The sequence below is a fragment of the Galeopterus variegatus genome, unplaced genomic scaffold (assembly GCF_000696425.1).
Source record: "Galeopterus variegatus unplaced genomic scaffold, G_variegatus-3.0.2 Scaffold452, whole genome shotgun sequence".
Taxonomy (NCBI): Eukaryota; Metazoa; Chordata; class Mammalia; order Dermoptera; family Cynocephalidae; genus Galeopterus; species Galeopterus variegatus.
The window spans coordinates 223,334-240,716 of NW_007726563.1; the positions used below are offsets into that span (position 1 = coordinate 223,334).

The 17,383-nt window shown below is 52.0% G+C and overlaps 1 protein-coding gene across 1 annotated transcript in view; it reads left to right on the forward strand.

The window, feature by feature from the left end:
- The first annotated feature begins 182 nt into the window (after positions 1–182).
- Positions 183–17,383, forward strand: part of LOC103587467 (chromosome unknown open reading frame, human C6orf132) — a 35,031-nt gene continuing 17,830 nt past the window's right edge. Inside the window, exons 1-2 of the mRNA XM_008568930.1 lie at positions 183–331; positions 10,713–10,819. Coding sequence (XP_008567152.1) covers positions 187–331; positions 10,713–10,819 — 252 coding nt within the window. The 5' untranslated portion in view covers positions 183–186. The remainder of the gene's footprint in view (positions 332–10,712; positions 10,820–17,383) is intronic.

Sequence of the window (17,383 nt, forward strand, 5' to 3'; positions counted from 1 at the left end):
GGTAGCTCGCATTTCCGAGCGAGCGGCGGCGCCCGCAGCAACTGTCGCCCGGTGCGCGGGCGGGGAGGACGGCGGGGGACATGGCCTGGTAGCGTCCCCTGGGGAGACCGTGCAGAGTTCAGTCCGGGGCAAGGCAGGGCGAGGGAGGGACGGTCCTTCCCCAGTGCCCGCGCGGCCTGCGACAGCATGAAAAAGAACCAGACGGTGCAGGGCACCTTCAGCAAACTCTTCGGGAAGAAGCACGCCAGCTCCGCCACCACCTCCCTCTACGCCACCAACCCCCCCTGGATTTTCACCCAGGAGGCCCCGGAGGAGGGGACCAGGGATTTTGGTGAGTGCGCTCTGGGCACAGCGGAGGGCGCTGGGGGAGCGGCCGGCGGGGCTGCGCCCTCCCGGGTCCGGGCTCCGCGTGGCTGGGGCGGCGGGAGGCGCGGCAGGGCGCGGAGGGGAAGGGACACGCTGGAGCCTGTGGACTGACCGGGAAGGAGCTGCCGGGCAGGGGAGGAGACGCAGCCCTGGGGCGTCTGGGAAAGGGCCATGGGGGAAGAGGTGCTGGGAAGGAGGGGACCCCCCACAGCGAAGTGGCAGAACTATGCCGCCCCCACGTCGGATCCCAGCCCCTCCTCCCGGGCGTTTATTTTCTCTTCTTGGTGGAGCTGATGTTTGTGTCACTGTGGGCAGAAAGGCTTCCTGAGGTTTGCGGTGTCTCCCCCGCCCCGCGACTCCCCCCATCCCCCACACCTATTTTTGCCAGGTGAGAAGTGTTACCTGAAGAGGGGACCTACGACTGGTCTCGTCCCTCACCCTTTCTGCTTCCTCTGTCCCCCCCATGTGTACTCTCTATAACTGGGGGGAGGGGGGACAGGAATTCACTTCTTGTGCAAGCCCCCGGGGCTCTGGGCCTGGGGTGGGGGGTAGGGGGCTTCTGAGCCAAAGGAAGTTCACCCATTACTGCTTTAGCCCACTGCCTTCACTGTCACCATATTACCTCCACTGCCCGTTATGGCCACTGTGCTGGGACCCACAGAGGATGTCACAGCCTCGGCCCCTGCTGTTCGATTCAGTTCAGCATCCTGGTTGCCACAGTCGGGGTACGAGGCACCATGGATAGGAGCAGGGCAAACAAGATGTCTCCTCTCCCTGGCCTACGGATCTCGGACCAGGGGGTGAACAGAACTGGCCGTATGCCATGTAGCCCTTTCCGAGCCTATGTTTAAAAGATTAAGTGTATGAAGAGCAGAGAAGAGAACCAACCTCTGAGTGGAACTAGCATTTGAGTTGACGAGGAAAGGCATTCCTGGCAGCGCTAACAGTAGGGGCAAAGTCGAGGAAGGGCAGGGTGAGTCGGAGCATGGTTTAGGAACGTACTGAACACCTCTCCTTGCCCGAAAAAAGACACTGTGAGGCAAACGCTTACTGATCCCTTCGCAGGTACACGGCACCATTCAAAAATCTTTGTGTTGTTGATTCATTAAGTCCTCATCTAGAGACAGGTACTATTATTATCATTCCTGTTTGACAGATGAGAGACTGAGGCACAGGGAGGTTAAGGAACATGCCCAAGATCACACAGCTTTAAACGATGGAGCCAGGATTTTCCTAAATGTAGAATTCAATGATTATTAGTAGACTTATAGAGCTGTGCAACTATCACCACAATTAGGTTTTAGAACATTCCCATTACCCAAAATCTCCGTTATGAGGCAGAACCAGTATTTGAACCCAGGCAGTTGGCTCCAGAAACCACACTCTTAGCCAGCTTGCTGAATTAACTCTGTGGAGGAAGGAGATCCAAGGGTGAATCTGACTAGTTGGGCATCTGCCTTGAGAGCACCCCTACACAGACACACACACACACACACCACACTTCTCCCTAGGGGAGACCCCAGACATGCCTCTCAGGCACTTCCTCTACATTTTGCCTGGGCTGAGCAGGCTGCTAGGGGATCAGTCCCTTTGGTGAGAGAAGAGGGGCATGGTACCCTGTCACCTTCAGCCAACTGCTGCCTTCAGCAGCCTAGATGCAGTTCCTCCAGTTCTTCAAGGAGCTCTTCAACAGCTCCTCCCATTCCCCAGGGCAAGGCTGGGCCTCCAGCTGACTCAGCCTGACCAAGCCTACACATGGAAGGATGGTAAACATCCTGCACCCAACAGGATGGCTCCCCAGTGTGTCCATGGTGTTCCCTGAGGTGCCAATGGGTGTGACATCAGGCCTCCTCCCTGCTGTGCTTGGGGTTGGGGAGGGACCAGTGTTGGGGATTCTGTGATGGGATGAAGATGTCAGAACTGCCTCAGAGTCTTGTCTCTATCAATAATGTGGGCTAAACACTCTCTGGACCTCAATTTTTTCTTCTGTTAAATGGGGATGGTGTCCAGAATGCCTGTAGGATGACAGCCTGAAGTGGTGTATATGGCAGCGCTTTGAAGAGCATTGAAAAGAAAAGCTCTAAAGGAAGGATTGGTAAACTCTGGCCCTGACTTAAATCTGGCCCGTGGCCTGTTTTTGTAAATAAAGTTTTATTAGAACTTAGCCAGCTATGCCCATCATTTACATATTGTTTATTGCTGCTTTCATGCTACAAGAGAAGAGTTGGGTAACTGCAAAAGAGACTGTATGGCCTGAAAAGCTAAAATACTTATTATCTTGCTCTTTACAGAAAAAGTTTGATGACCCCTGCTCTAAAGAATGATTTGTTATTATCAGGTCATTCCTACCACTGAGCTGGTGGTATTCAGCCCTTGGAAAACAGGTGGTGGAATGACAGGGGGAAAATCAATGTAGGAATGTGTACAGGAATTAAAGAGTAACTACCTGCTTGCTCTGTGACTACAGCCATGTAAAAATCTTTTTGCCCAAACGTAGGCTGGATGCAGCAGGTAAAATGCAAACAGTCTTGTGAAGATGGTGACGAGCACATTTTTCTTTAAAGAATTTCCCTAACGTGTACTCTAGTAATTAAGAGGACTTCACTGAATGCAATTGCAATCCTAATTAAGCCTTCTGCCTTCCCCCAGCCCAAGCAAAGGTTTTAGAAGGCCACACAATTGTTTTTTAAATGCACGGGAAAGCAGAGATGGGGATCTTTGCAAATCCCATGATAAGGGACTGGGCTGCTACTGAGGCAAAGCCGCCAATAGCTCTGGTCTCTTCCCTTGCCTCTTGGATTAACTGAGCTAAGGTTCTTTATCTACCACCACTGCAGCCCACCCCGGCAGTGGGACCCCCTTATTCGCTGAGGGGCTCTCTTTCCTGCCCTGTTCCTCCAAATATAAACCACCTTCCTCACAACCACCTAGGACAATTATTTAAAATGCACATTCCACCTCAGGCACATGAAGTCAGAATCCCACAGAGCTAGGGCCCTGGCTCTGGGTTTTTAACCAGCTCCCAGGTGATTTGATGAACTCTGGGGTTTCCTTCCCTACTTGGAGCTGGGTCAGTCTCTTTACCCTTAGGACTCCTCGCAGAGCATAGAGTAGGTTCTAAATAAATATGTAGGGAATGTGGCCAGTTCCTTATCAGGAGAACCCTAGTGGTCCCTAGGGTGGCTGCCGGTTCTGGTGTCCCTGTTCCTGGGGTCCCCTGACCTTGTGTCTCAGGCCAAGAGAAATGGTGGGAAGCCATGAACCCCTGGAGCCTCGCATGTATTTCCAGCCAGGGCCAGGCTGGCACCAGCCTACCTACCAAAAGCTGACCTGTGCTTTGCAGGGGTGTGAAGGAGACTTTTGTTTACTCCTGTCCCGTGGAGGTGTGCTGTGGTTTGCCAGCAGTTCAGTACACACAACACACCCTCTCTGCTGTCTCATTATATAAGGGCCTCTTGTCGCTGTAGTTCAACTCCAGAAAGCTAGGCCCTCCCTTTACCCCTGCAGACCAGCTACAGGCTGCCCCTTCTCTCCTAGCCAATAAATTAATAATGATAATAATATCAATATCAGTTACCACTTATTGAACCAGCCTCTGTGCTAAAAACTACAGTTTTCTCAATTGAGGAAACAGACTCAGAAGGAAGGCTGGGACAGGTTAAATGACTCAGCCATTCCAGCTCGGGACAGCACAAACATTGAAGTGCATTCAGTCACCTGGGGTCTAGTTATGATCAGATTCTGATTTGCTCAGCTTCGACAGTTTTCTCAATTGAGGAAACAGACTCAGAAGGAAGGCTGGGACAGGTTAAATGACTCAGTCATTCCAGCTTGGGACAGCACAAACATTGAAGTGCATTCAGTCACCTGGGGTCTAGTTATGATCAGATTCTGATTTGCTCAGCTTCGGATGGAGAGAGGCTCTAATTTTCTAACAAGTTTCAGGTAAAGTCGTTCTGCTGCTCCACACACTTTGAGTAACAAGTCCCAGCTGGAAATAGAGGGTCCTGTTTGCTGTGCCCTTCCCCCTTCACTCCCCACAGTGGGGTCCTTTGAGCTGCCCCAACTGAGGCTCTTCCCTTCCCGTTCCCTCCTCCTCTACTCTGTGGCTCCCTGCCCCACCTCCCCTCCACCCCAGCCCAGCCTTCAGGTCCTACTGCCCTTGGACAAAGGCCTCTCTCTGGTGCTCAGGTCAGGCCTGCTGGGGCTTGCTGGGACAGACTGGCCTTTTCAGGTTCCTGTCATGTGGACCTGCTAATTAGCAAGGAAGGGCCTCATTAACGCCATTTGTGGGTTACATTCACATGGGGCCATCCCTGGCTGCTTCCCTGAAAGGCAGGGGCTCTCCTAGTGGCTGAAGATCAGAAGTAGGGGGAGGTGTCTTTTGGGGTTCTGGGTTACTCTGAGTCAAGGCAACAAACCCTGCAGCCTAAGGTTTCGCCCCCCAGGCCTCTGGAATCTGATTAGACCTGTGGCTAGTGCTCCTGAGGTCATTTGGAGACTGCTGGTGATTTGGAGCCCTACACCATTACTCCAGCTTTCCTCCCACCCCGGCTACTTCCTCCCCCCAATTCTGGGAAGCTTCCTGCAAAGTAGGTGTAATTATCCTCATTTCACAAGAGAGGACACTAAGCCTGAGAAAGTGCCAACTTTCTCAGGCATTACATGGAGGAGCTGAGATGTGACCCCAGGTATGATTTCTAGGCCCATTTGCTTCCCTGTAGGCCTCACCAACTTTCAGATCTCACTGGGGAATAAGAGGAGATGAAGGGAGGAACGCTGGAGCCCTACCTACATTCTTTTCCTGCTGTGCTGGCTGTGACCAGACCAAATTAGATTCTAGAATCAGGTTGCTTGAGCTTGAGTCCCGGCCCCTTTTATTCACCAGCTATGCGACCTTGGGAAGGGGACTTAACCTCTCTGAGCCTCAGTTTCCTCACCTGGAAAGTGGGAGTAATAAGGGTACTCCCCTGACAAAGTTGTGAGGAGGAAGCTCATAATACATGCTTAATAGATGTTAGGCATTTAAGTATTTAAGTAATTTAATTAATTTTCTCTCTAGTTGGGACCTATCTAGGATTTGAGGAGAGAGATAAATAACTGTCCTGGACTGTCTGATCTCATCTTCCATGGAGATCCACGGGCAGCTTTGGGGCTGGGGGAGGAAGAGCATGTTACCAGGTTTTCAACCTGAACTTTGTGAGAAAAGAACTACAGAAGACTCAGTGAGGCTCCTCGTCTTGGAGAGAGGGGAGAAAAGAAGGGCTGGGAGTCAGGCAGCAGCTTGTGCCCCACCCGCAGCTTGCACAGAACTTCCCCCAGTTAGCACACTCATGCATGAGCGTGCATGCACACACACACCCCACCCCGGGCCAGGCCGAGGCAGCAAGCTGTGTGCTATGTGTAAGGCACAGCAATTCTTGTGCCTGGAGCCCCACACTGCACCTTGTTTGAAACCTGGCACCACCACTGCTTTGTGACCTTGGTCCAGCCCTTCCCCCTCTGGGCCTCAGTCGCCCCATCTGCAAAGAGGGCAGTTGGGAGCAGCATCAGGACTCAGAGTGATGTCTGACCAGAGAGCAAAGGGCCGCCTGCCTCCTGATGGTGCTCCTCTGTGGGTATAGGTGTTCACCATCATTTGCAAGTGACACAGCTGGATTCAAGCTCAAAGCCGAGGCTCTTGGTGGAGAGAGTTAAGGTGGAGCAGAGAGAGTGCTGATGACAGTGACTAACCATCCTTTGTAATTATTGAGCACGAATTATCTGCTAGGCACTGTGCTAACATTTTGCACACTTTATCTCATCAGCCTCCCACCAACCCACCCAGTAGGGGCCATCATTCACATTCACAAGGATGAGGAGACATTATGCTCCAGGGCCCCACAGTTGTGGTGGAGCAGGGACTGGAACCCAAGTTCGGCTAGGCTCTACACCCATAGCATACAGGGTCCTGCCCCCACTCCCAGATGAGAAGCTGGTCCTCAAGCTGCTCCCCCAACTCAGCTGCCCCCCCCAACTCAGCTGCTCCTCAAGCCCCCGCAGGGTCAGGTTCTCCTGAGGAAGAAGAAGACAGGGAGAGGAGCCGCCAGTCCTAGGTTAAAATCTGAGGTGAAGCCCACCTGCTTGGCACCAAGAATTGTTTTTGAACAAGGTTTTTAAATATTAGATGGTATTTATGTCAACTCAAATCATTGAGGGATTGCAAATGGATTTGAAGCTGCTCCTTCATTTCCTATCAATATATGAGAGAGAAATTTTTAAGAAGAAAACCTAAAGGAATCCTGCACATAATCCTGTCCTAAAAAGGATTTAATCTGGCAGTGTGTGTGGGATTGGGATTGTTTTAATGATCAGGTTTGGGTAAATGGAAGCAGACCTGGATTTATCCATTGCATTATTTATTTGTAGGTGACTCTGTCAGAGAAGCTTCGGTTTGTATCTTGATAGGGTTGTGATCCATCTGGGGCTCAGGCCCTGCTCAGAACTTGTTGCTGGGGTCTCAAAAGACTTCTGGCTGCTGGAATTGCTCCAGGGCTCTCCTGAAGGTGCCACTTCTCTGGGGAAGCTTCTGCGTCTGAGGGTGGCTCCCTCCTCTTTCCAGTCTTCTGGGAGCCACTTGGGTGTTCCAATGCTGCCTCTAATCCATGCGTGTGGCAAGCATAAAACCTTCCAGTTCCCTAAGGACTCTTCCAGTATAAAGGCAGACACACACACATTGTGTACATGTGTTGAAATAGAACTCTGTACCCCATAAATATGCATAATCAATGTTTCAATACCTTTTTTAATTTAAAAAATAAAAAATAAGTAAAATTACAAATTTTTAAAAAGGAAAGGCAGACACAGGGAGTTTGCAAGTTTCAAGGTGGATGTTATGCGGGGGTAGGGCTCCTGTTTCTGGTTGAGCAGTCTCATTGCCTCTTCCACGGGCAAATCGTATAGCTCCTCCCCAGCCACCCCCTTTACCTCCTCCTTTCCCTTCCTTTCTCAAGAGCCCTCCTTTGTCCTCAGTTGAGGAGGCAGCTGCTTCTCAGGAAGGCCCATGCTAGCATCCCTGACATTGTGATTGAGCAGAGTTCAGAAAACTCCCCAAGGTTGGACTCTTTTTTCTTTTTCATTTTGGGCCTTGACTTTGAGGCTGGAAAAGCCCCAGCCCTGAACTTGAACACTTGGAGGACGTAGCTAATGGTGGTGGCCACACACGCCTCACCTAATGGTGTGCCTCGGCAGAGCAGGAACTGAGCCAGGTGTGAGGGCCCAAGAGCGTGTGCCAGGTTCTAGCCAAACCTCTTTTTCTTTTCTTTTATCTTTTTGGCTTGAAACGACATAAATTTATTATCTTACAATTCTGTAGGTCAGAAGTCTGATGCAGGTCTCAATATTCTAAAATTAAGGTGTTGGAAAGACTCTGTTCCTTTCTGGAGGCTCTCGGGGAGAGTGTTCATCACCTTCTCCACCTTCTAGAGGCTGCCTGTGCTCCTGGGCTGGCGAACCCCTTCCAGCGTCAAAGCCACTAATGCCTGTGGCGTCACTCTGACTCTGTTTCCGTCACCACATTTCCTTCTCTGAGTCCTCACCAGCCCTCTTAGAACCAGGAAATCATATTGGATTTTCCAGAAGTGCCCCAGTGGGGAGGAGACCCATGGGGCCCTTCTGCTCATGCTACAGCTGCTCCCTTCTGGTATGTTTTACAGAGGACAACTGTATTCTTAGAAAGTGTTCCCCTGCTTAGAACAACCACAGAATGACCAAAACAACAGTGCCTTGGAGTCATGGAATCTGTGAGGTGGTTAGAACACCTGCCTGGGGTCAGACAGCCCTGGATGGCTCAGATCTGGCTGTTCTGACCTGTGCATGGCTTTAAGCAAGTGGCTTCACCTCCCACCACTCCCTAGCACTGCTCCTTGGCCAGAGCAGAGCCTTCCTTACCCCCAGCAGCACCCTGCCCTTCACACCCCCATCCTCCCATCCAAGCCCTGTATGTGGTAGGATTATGACTCCTTCTTTGGGGGACAGTGTGTGCAGTGGTTCAGAGGTCACACCTTCAGGGAGACCCTGGCTTCAACGCTTACTGTGAGGCTTTGGACAAGTTATTTGACCTCCTTGTGCCTCAGTTTCCTCATCTGTAAAACAGGGATAATGGTCGTACCAATTTACATACAGCTATTTTGAGAATTAAATGAATTAATAATGTATAAGATGCTTAGAACAGTGCCTGGCCCATTAAAAGTTCTCAGTAAGTTTTACCTTTTATTATTATTACTATTATAATTATCACCTTACCAGGTCGCTTCTAAAGCTCCTAGGCACACAATTATAGTAGCCATTAATGTGACAGTAACTCAACTGCAGAAAGGAGGTTTCCTAGACCCCAACACTGCCGCAGAGATTAAGTGAAACAGTTAAAGTGTCTGCCTAGGAGTACAGCTCTCACACAGTCCCTGCGGTAATCCCCACCCCACCTCAAGTCCTATTAAGGGCCCAGGCAGCCATATCACATCAGATCTAGGGCCTTGGCATCCACACGGCACTGTCTAGAGAATATCCTGGGAGATGCTGGTGTCAACACGTAGACTGTTAGAAGCTGACGGGATGAAGTGGGCTTTAGTGGTGGCTGTCGGGTGTGGGCAGTTCTCTACTTTTGTTGTTTCTGATTGAGCCAAATCTGCCCTCTCACAGCACCCCTCCCCCAGGCCCTCCAGTCCGGTCTGCAGCCTCAGGCGTGGAGCCTGGCAACCCTGACTGGGGAATCGTGTTTGTCCAGAGCGCACAGGGCAGGGCAGCGCTGGGAACTGGTGATTCCTGGGACGTGTGGCACACGCAGAGAACCCGCCGTTTGAGAGAGGTGGAAAATCTGGAGTGCGCCAGCCAACTTTCTGCCTTGGTGGGGCACCACATGAAGGACTTGGTCTCCAGGTGCTGGGGCGCTCCCCGGAGCCTCCAGCACGTCCTTGAGTCTTACAGGGAGGGCTGTGGCTGTAGGTGTAGGAATTTGGGATGGGTGCATTCTGTCCCCAGGGTCTCCTAGACAAGCTCAGTCTTCTCTGTTGAATAAATCATTTGGCTTTCCTGCAATTTTCCCCTAAAGTCATGTGCAAGGGGAAAAGTAATCACAATTAGTTCAATGTTCCAGTTAGTAGGATCTGGTTCACTGGGATTTTGACCTTTTGGCAGCTGGCTGTTACAGGGATCCAAATCCTTGACCTTGGTGTTGTAATATCTTGCTCTAACCAGCTGAGCTAACTGGCCAACCCTTTGGCCTTTATCCTGTTTCCTGTCTGGCTATAGAGAAAGAGAAGTCCCTCACACCCTGTTAAGTGGGTGAAAGCCCCCCTTGTTTCTGACCACATGGCAAGAGACATGTAGTGATCCCTGCCTCTAGGAGGTGACAGTGTGAACCCAGGACGGAATGTGAAATTCTCACCAATGTGTGTCAAAGAACATGAGGGAGGTTGGTTGAGAAAGTGTGAATGGCTCCTCCCACGCTCTCACTAGTGTAGACAGGGCACAGAGCAGGACCCAGTAACTGGAGGAAGGGGAAGGTCTTTGGTGTCGTCTCCCTACAGGGAAGAGACCATGTTTGTTGAGCACTTCTGTGTGTTGGCCACACTTACTACTCACAACAGTCCTATAAATTTGGCACTATTATCACTCCCATTGTACAGATGGGAAAGCTGAAGACCAGAGAGGTTGAGCAGCATGGCCAGTGAGTGGCAGAGGGGGGATTTCTACTAGGTCACACTGGCCTGACCATCCCACTCTTTCTGCTTTGCCCTCAAGGGTGCATCAAAAAAGCCATGCACACACCATGGGTGGTTTGGGTGCTAGAGAAATCTTGAGTAAGAGGAGCCCAGAAGATGGTATGTGGGCCACAGGGGACAGCAGGTGGCCTCATCTGCTCTGTTTGTTCCAGATTAGAAGTTCAAATACTTGAGAGAAAAACTGGCTTGTTTTCCTCTCTCTCTCAGAGATAAGCTTTGGCTGGGGCCTTGGCCAAGCTCTCAGGGCCCTAAAAGGAGGGACAAGTTGCTGTGGGAGAGGATGTTCAGGATGTTTGGGGGTGGGGAGTGGATCAGGACAGAGATGGCTGCTGGGGGCTGAAAGCCCCAGGAACGCTGGTGGAGACCCCAGGAGACTGCCCCTGAGGTGCCCCCCACAATTCCGCCTCAGTCGGCCCTGCGAGCTCACACCCCATCCGTGGGCTCTTACTGTGTCAGGGGCTCAGCTGGGTCAACTGGGGTGAACTCAGGCCTGGCCTTCCTCACTGGGAACTGTGGGCAGATTAAATTCGGCTGGCTGGGAGCCTTTGACCCCAGCTCATGGTCTCCCTCACTTATGTCCTCCAGATGGGATCTATTATGGCGACAATCGGTTTAACACGGTGAGTGAGTCGGGAACAGCCACGCTGAAAGCTCGGCCAAGAGTCCGGCCCCTGCTGACCTTCCTTCCACTGGTGAGTGTGGCTCTGCTCTGGGGTCTGAGGGTCTGCTGTGGGTGGGGACACCTTGCCTGCCGCAGAGGAAGCAGCCCCACCCTGCCCTGGCCCAACTGGACGTCAGTCTCACCCTCTATCCATTCACTTCCTTCCTGATGCCAACCCAGGGTGGCCACTGGGAGGAGGCATGGCTGAGGCTCATGGCAGGAAGGCTGGCATTAGGGATGTCAGCTCCTCCAGGGACAAAACCCAAGGGAGGTTATGGAGAGCTTGTGTATAGAGGGCACACAGCAGTGGGTAACTCTAGCTAAGCAGGGCTCATTTTCCACAAGCACCGATGGCTGTCTGCTTCATGCCAGGCCCTGCATTAGGTGCTGGAGTGCACAGATGGCTGAGACAGCATTGCTGCTCTCAAGGAGCTCCCTGCCCACTGCAGGAGATGAATGAGTAACACAGGCCAGAGTAGGAGCAGCCAACACAGCCGTGAGGGGTGGACAAGAAGGGCTCCCTGGAAGAGGTGACACCTGAGCTGCCTAGTAGGACAAATAGCAGTGACCCTTGGGAGAAGAGCATTTGGGACAGATTTATTTGTGGGTCTGAAACTACAGGAAACCAGGGCTCCCTGGAAGAGGTGACACCTGAGCTGCCTAGTAGGACAAATAGCAGGGACCCTTGGGAGAAGAGCATTTGGGACAGATTTATTTGTGGGTCTGAAACTACAGGAAACCAAAATCTTCCTACTGGAGGCTGTGGCTGGGCTTTTTGTTCTTTGACAAAGGAGAGAGACCCAAAACAACTACTCCATGACTGGTTCTATTTACTGTGATGAGAGTTCCTGGCTTTTCTGGGACATTCTAGACACGTGCTGTCTAACAGAAATATAATGCAAGCCTCATATGTAATTTTAAATTTTCTAGTAGCTATGTTAAAAGTAAAAAGAAATAGGTAAAATTAATTTTAGTAATATATTTTACTTAACCCAACATATTCAAAAGATTACCATTTCAACATTTAATAAATATAAAAAATACTAAGGAGATATTTTACTTTTTTTTATACTAAGTTTTCAAAATCTGGTATACTATACATATGAGGCTTCCTCAGAAATTTCATGGAAACACGCATATTGTCTTTTAATCCTATTTTCCTGTGAACTTTTTGAAGTACTCTCATAGAGCACATCCCACTGCTGTCCAGGGACATTTCGAAGTGCACTTGTGGCCAGTGGCTACTGTATTGGACAGGCTAGGTCTAGTGTCTAAACAGTCAGCCCCCTAGATTCCAGTTCACTCCTGCCTGTCAGACCTGGGTCCTGGTTGGTACAGTACTGCCACTGGGGTCATAGCATCCTTATACTTCCATGAAGGTTTGTACGGACCTGCTCTGAGCTCTCAGCTCTCAGGGCCGTTAGACTTCATGGCACCCCACACCTTGGTCCCAGGTACCCACACATCCTGCCCAGCACTGCCCAACACAACCACCTCCCTCTCTCCCTCACCAGTTTTTTCCGGTTTGTCCAACCTCACCAACCAGACCCCAAGATTCTAGATTGGACAGACTGAGTCAACATTTTTCCTTCTGTGTCCCCAAGGCCTCTATGTGGAGGGCTGAGCACACAGATCTCTGGGAACTCAACTTTAAATAACCTATTTTCTCCTTATAAAAGCAATTCATGGACATTATAGACAAATATAGAAAGTACAAAACCAAAAACAAAAAGGTATGAAGCAAATAAGTCAGCCCCTGACTTTGTTTCCAGAAATGCACAGCTTTGTTATGGGGGTCATTGCACCCATAAATGCAGGTAAAATCATTTTGAGATGTTCTATTTCTGGAGGTAAATTTGATCCTCTCCCCTCAACTGTACAGTACACACATACTCAGAATCACGGTGGTGTAGGCCCAGCACTGACACCTGTACCTGCACTGGCTGTTAAAATATTGAAATACTCTCAACAGAGTAGAAAAGGCTGTTGCCCCTTGAGTGGCTCCTGCTGTCCTGATCCCCTCCCCCAGATCTGCACCACCCCAAGAACCAGCAACTGATTAATGCAGGCACAACATTAATCAGAGTTTGCTCTGATTGGCCAGTATCCTGCATCTTCCTCCACCCACCCTCTTTGGGCCCCTCCAAGCCCATGGCAAGTCCTAGCCTTTCTGCTTTCCTTCCCTCTGGTTTGGATCTGGTCTCAGCAGAACATGACTCTGGAGCTGCAGAGACCCCAGGCGGGCCTGGCAGAAGACTCAGGGCCACTGCCGTGGGCTTGGCTAGCTGTCAGGCCTGGAGTTCTGCCCTCCAGGGGAAATGCTTCCTGGGAGCAGCCCTTCTGGGTGAGCCTCAGAGCCAGTCCCAGGAGATGGGGGCTTCTCCCCAACAAACTCATGCCCCCTCCCTGGTGAGGATGAGAGAATGAACACGTGGTGAATTGATACCTGAAAGGGGTGTCATCAGGTCCACACCAGCCTCTTTTTATAGAGGCAGCGACTGAAGCCAGAAAGAGAAAGTCCCCTCCATTCCTTCAGTGCTGGCTGAACGAGGAAGGACAGGTGGAGCTGCTCACCAGTTCCATCCAGTGGCACGTCCATGTGATCATGGCTCACACGTTCTGAGCACTGACTATGTGCCAGGCACCACTCCAAACACATCATATGTATTCATGGAGCCACACTATGAGCCAGGTGCTTTCATTAATCCCCATTTTACAGATGGAGAAATAGAAGCACAGAGAGGGAAGTAACATGCTTAAGGTCATGCAGCTCGCAAGTGGCAGAGCCGTGATTCAAGTCCTTTAGCCAGGCTCCAGGGTCCAAGTTCTATTCAGGCTGTCCTCTTCTTCCCTCCACCCGCTACCTAGAAACTTTTTTCTTTCCCTCCTGGGACCAGCCGGCAGAACCACTTCCACCTCTCTTGTCTGTCTTGCTGAATCCCTGTCGAGCAGCGGGTCCTGCAAGCACCAGGCCTCTTGACTTTTTTGGGTCATAGACCCCTTTGAGACCATGATGAGATATGGGCCACTTACACATAGTTTTCCTTACGACTTCAGCAGAGTCCTCCAAGAGTCCACCCATGATTTACCTTTAGAGGAGGAACTGGCCTATACCCCAGGGACAGTGCTATGCTTCTGATTCAGGTTATAGGTATAGAGTAGCTCCATATGGTTCAGTACCGGCTGCTGTCAATTCATCATCTGACTCCTCACCCTCGGCTCTGGGCCAAGTCCTTTGCTTTCTTCCAGCAGGGGCAGGAGACCCGGGAAATGGGGAGAAGGAGGACAGGGCTCCATGTGAGTGCAGGCTCACACACCCTGTCCCCCAGCCCTGCCAAGTCAGGGTGAGTGGGGAGCTGGGCCAGTGCCTGAGCCCTGCCTGACACTGTCCTAGCTGGCCGGGCCTCTGCCCCTCCCTGTCCTCCCTTCCCACATTCAGAGGGCACCTCCTAGACCAGGCTACCCTGGGGCAGGGGAGGCAGGGGGCGGCAGCGCCTGAGGAGCCAGGTGACAGTCCCAGCAAGGGCCTCTGAGCTCTGTCTGGCCATCTTCCAAATGTCCCCTGTCAGTACCCTACATGAGCCTGCCAGGGGACAGAGCTCGAGAAGAGGGGGCAAGATGAGGCAGGGGAGAGCTCCCTTCTCTGGAGCTTCTTCACTTTAGGTTGAAGGTGCTGAGGACTGAGTAATGCTTTCTCGGGCATCTAGCCCCCAAAAGCCAGTTATGCAAAGGAACTTGGGATCCCCCAGTGACTGGGATGGGACCTGGGGTAGATCCTCGGATGGCTGGCACTAGTCCCAGCTCTTCCACTGGGATGCAGGGTGGTTGAGGACCAGGCCCTCCCTCTCCCTGGGCCTCTGGCTCCTCACCCATCAGTGGGGGTTACAATGGATTGTCCCCAAGGGTTTCCCCAGCTGTGACTTTCTGTATTAAAATGACTCCCTAGTGGAAGGGCAGATGTGGTCAGTTCTCTGGAGGTCCCCCAGAGAAGCCAGGCCCTGATGACACACAGATCACTCCTCGAGCTCTGCTTCCACCTCTGAAGAAGGTGGTGTTCCAGCCACCAGAGCCACCTCACCTTCCTGCTCGGGGAGCTCTGAGGAGCTGGATCAGAACCACCAAACTTCAGAGCTGTGGAGGGCCACATAAGTCATCAGCTTGAGAAAACTGAGGCCCAGGGAGGGGAGGGCCCTGCCCAGGCCACGCAGCTCAACAGAAGCAGAGCTGGGAGGCAGGCCTCCTGTCCACACCTCCATAGGCCTGGGCTGTGGGTGGAACAATCTTTTTTCCTACTTCTGAGGAGAGCTCGAGCCAGAGCCTGTCCCTTGGCTTCTGAGAGCCCAGAACTGGTAGGTGGTAGGAAGGATGTACTTCTCCCCGGGGCTCCCTCTTGCCCTCCCCTGTCTGAACCAAACCATCCCCAGGGTAATGCATGTGAAGAATTAAAAATTAAATGCCAATGTGGCAAATATGGGGAAACTGGCCCAACAGGTCCCCAGGGGTGCCCTGGGCGGCGAGAGCTCCCTGGGTCACCCCACCCTCTGAGTCAGACAGGCCGGCCTCTGCAGGGGAGGCATCTCTGGGCTCAGGCAGAAAGCCCCACCCTGGACCCTCCCTCTTTTCCTCTGCCTTTGGGAGCTCAAAGAAACAGCTGGAGTCAGCCCGTTTTCTCCTTTCCACCCCACCCACCTGCCACAGGAGCTCATCTCTAAACTCAAGGCCCAGGCTCCTGTTAGGGTTGGGATTTGCACTCATGAGGGTGAGCCAGGCAGGCAGTCATTACAGGATTTGACTGATTCCTGTGGGTGATGTCTGGTGGAAGGGTTGTGGGTGGGGGAGGTCCATGTTTGTGTGGGGGAGGGGTGTTGGAGGCCTGCAGCAAAGGTACAAATGGAGCTCCCACCCCTAACTAGCCCTCTCCCTCTCTACCACCTGGATCTTGCCTCGATCTGACCCTCTAAAGCTCCATTCACACCCCTGCCCTTACCCACAAGCAGCTGCCCCTTGCCCACCCCATGGACTCATGCTCAGGTTGCTCTCAGGAGGACTGACCAGGGAAGAAGCCTAGAAGTGGGCTCAGGGCCATTTAAGCAGGGAGTTCTGGAGTAGAGTCTAGAAGGAGTGGTGTGGGCTGAGAACATGTCCCCTTGACCCTACTGACTCCTTGCCCTGGAAGGAGGCCAGAGAAGGGACCTGCATAGCACGAGATCTAGGGCAGAGGCCCTAGTAGCCTGGATCTAAGGGCAGTTCTGGGATGGCAGGTAGGTCCAGAGTAATATAGCCTCATGGGTGGTGGGGATTATTCTCTGGCCCCCAGGAGAGATCTGACAGAACATGGAGGCCGGGTGTGGGGGAAGCAATCGAGCTCTTTTATAAAATGCTCACTGGCTCCCAACTTCAGAGAAGCTGCTCTGTGGGGAACACACAGCTGCCTTTGTGAAGTCTAAGGTACAGCCCTTCTCAATCCTCCACCCCTTCCCTCTGGCCAGCACTCCCACACTTCCCCCCAAAGCCAGGAAAACAACTGGTCGGGCTTCACCCAGCTGGGCACATTGGGTGCCTTAAGGGGTTTCCTTGTGGCTCTCACTCTGGGATAGGGTTGGGGGGTCCCATCTCCCTGTTCCCCCACCCTTACATTGATGCTCCCAACTATGCCTGGTTCTAACTCTAGCTCAGGGTCATCTCCATAACCCCCTGCAGCTACACACCCCACCCCAAGGGGTGGGTGCCCAAACCAGGCTCGAGGAGGAGTCTGGTGAGGAAGTTGGCATTCCATGATGTGCGGCTAAGACTCAGAGCTGGCCACTGCCCAAAGTCAACCATGCAATGCCCACTGGCCCAGCCCCTGGTGACCCACCCTTGGGGCTTGGCTGGACCCTGAGGAATCCTAGGTATGAGGATGTGTATGTCCCAGGCATGAGGAGGCCAGTGGGTGGGCAGGAGCCATCAGTAGGGTGAACCTTGCTCTCCTGAACTCTCAGTGGTGCAGCATGGGCTCAGAGCAGGCTCCAAACCCCCCAAACTTCAAAGAGGAGACTGACCTCATCCTCGAATAGTATCTTTTTCCCTTCCCTTCCTTCCTCCTTCTCTTCAACTCTAAAATGTCAGTAGTCAAGAGGGCAGTAGGGGATTCCTGGTGACTTGTCCCTGACCATGTGGAAGTACCCATCACCTCAGATCCAGCTAGACAGATGCACCCTGGGGGCTATGGCCTGGGCAGAGTGTACAGGGAATTGGGCCACTGCTAACTCACTGAGCGTTGATAGAACTTGAAGGACAAGAGCCCAGGGGAAACAACCTTTCTGGGGCACTACTCTGCAGGACCCCTTAAGGTGTGCAGTTGCCTCTGATGTTACAACAAACCCAAGGGAGGTGGGATCATTCCCATTTTACAGATGAGATAATTGAGCCTCAGAATGCAAGAGAGGGGCACACTTACTGAGCACCAATTATGTGTCAGATGCTGTCTTTCACTGCTCTCAGATGATGGAGTTAAGATTGCCTCTCTGGTCTGCCTGACTCCAAAGTTAATATTCTTTCCACTCAATCACAAAAATTTTTTTTTTTCCTTTTTGTCTTTTTTCGTGTCCGGCAA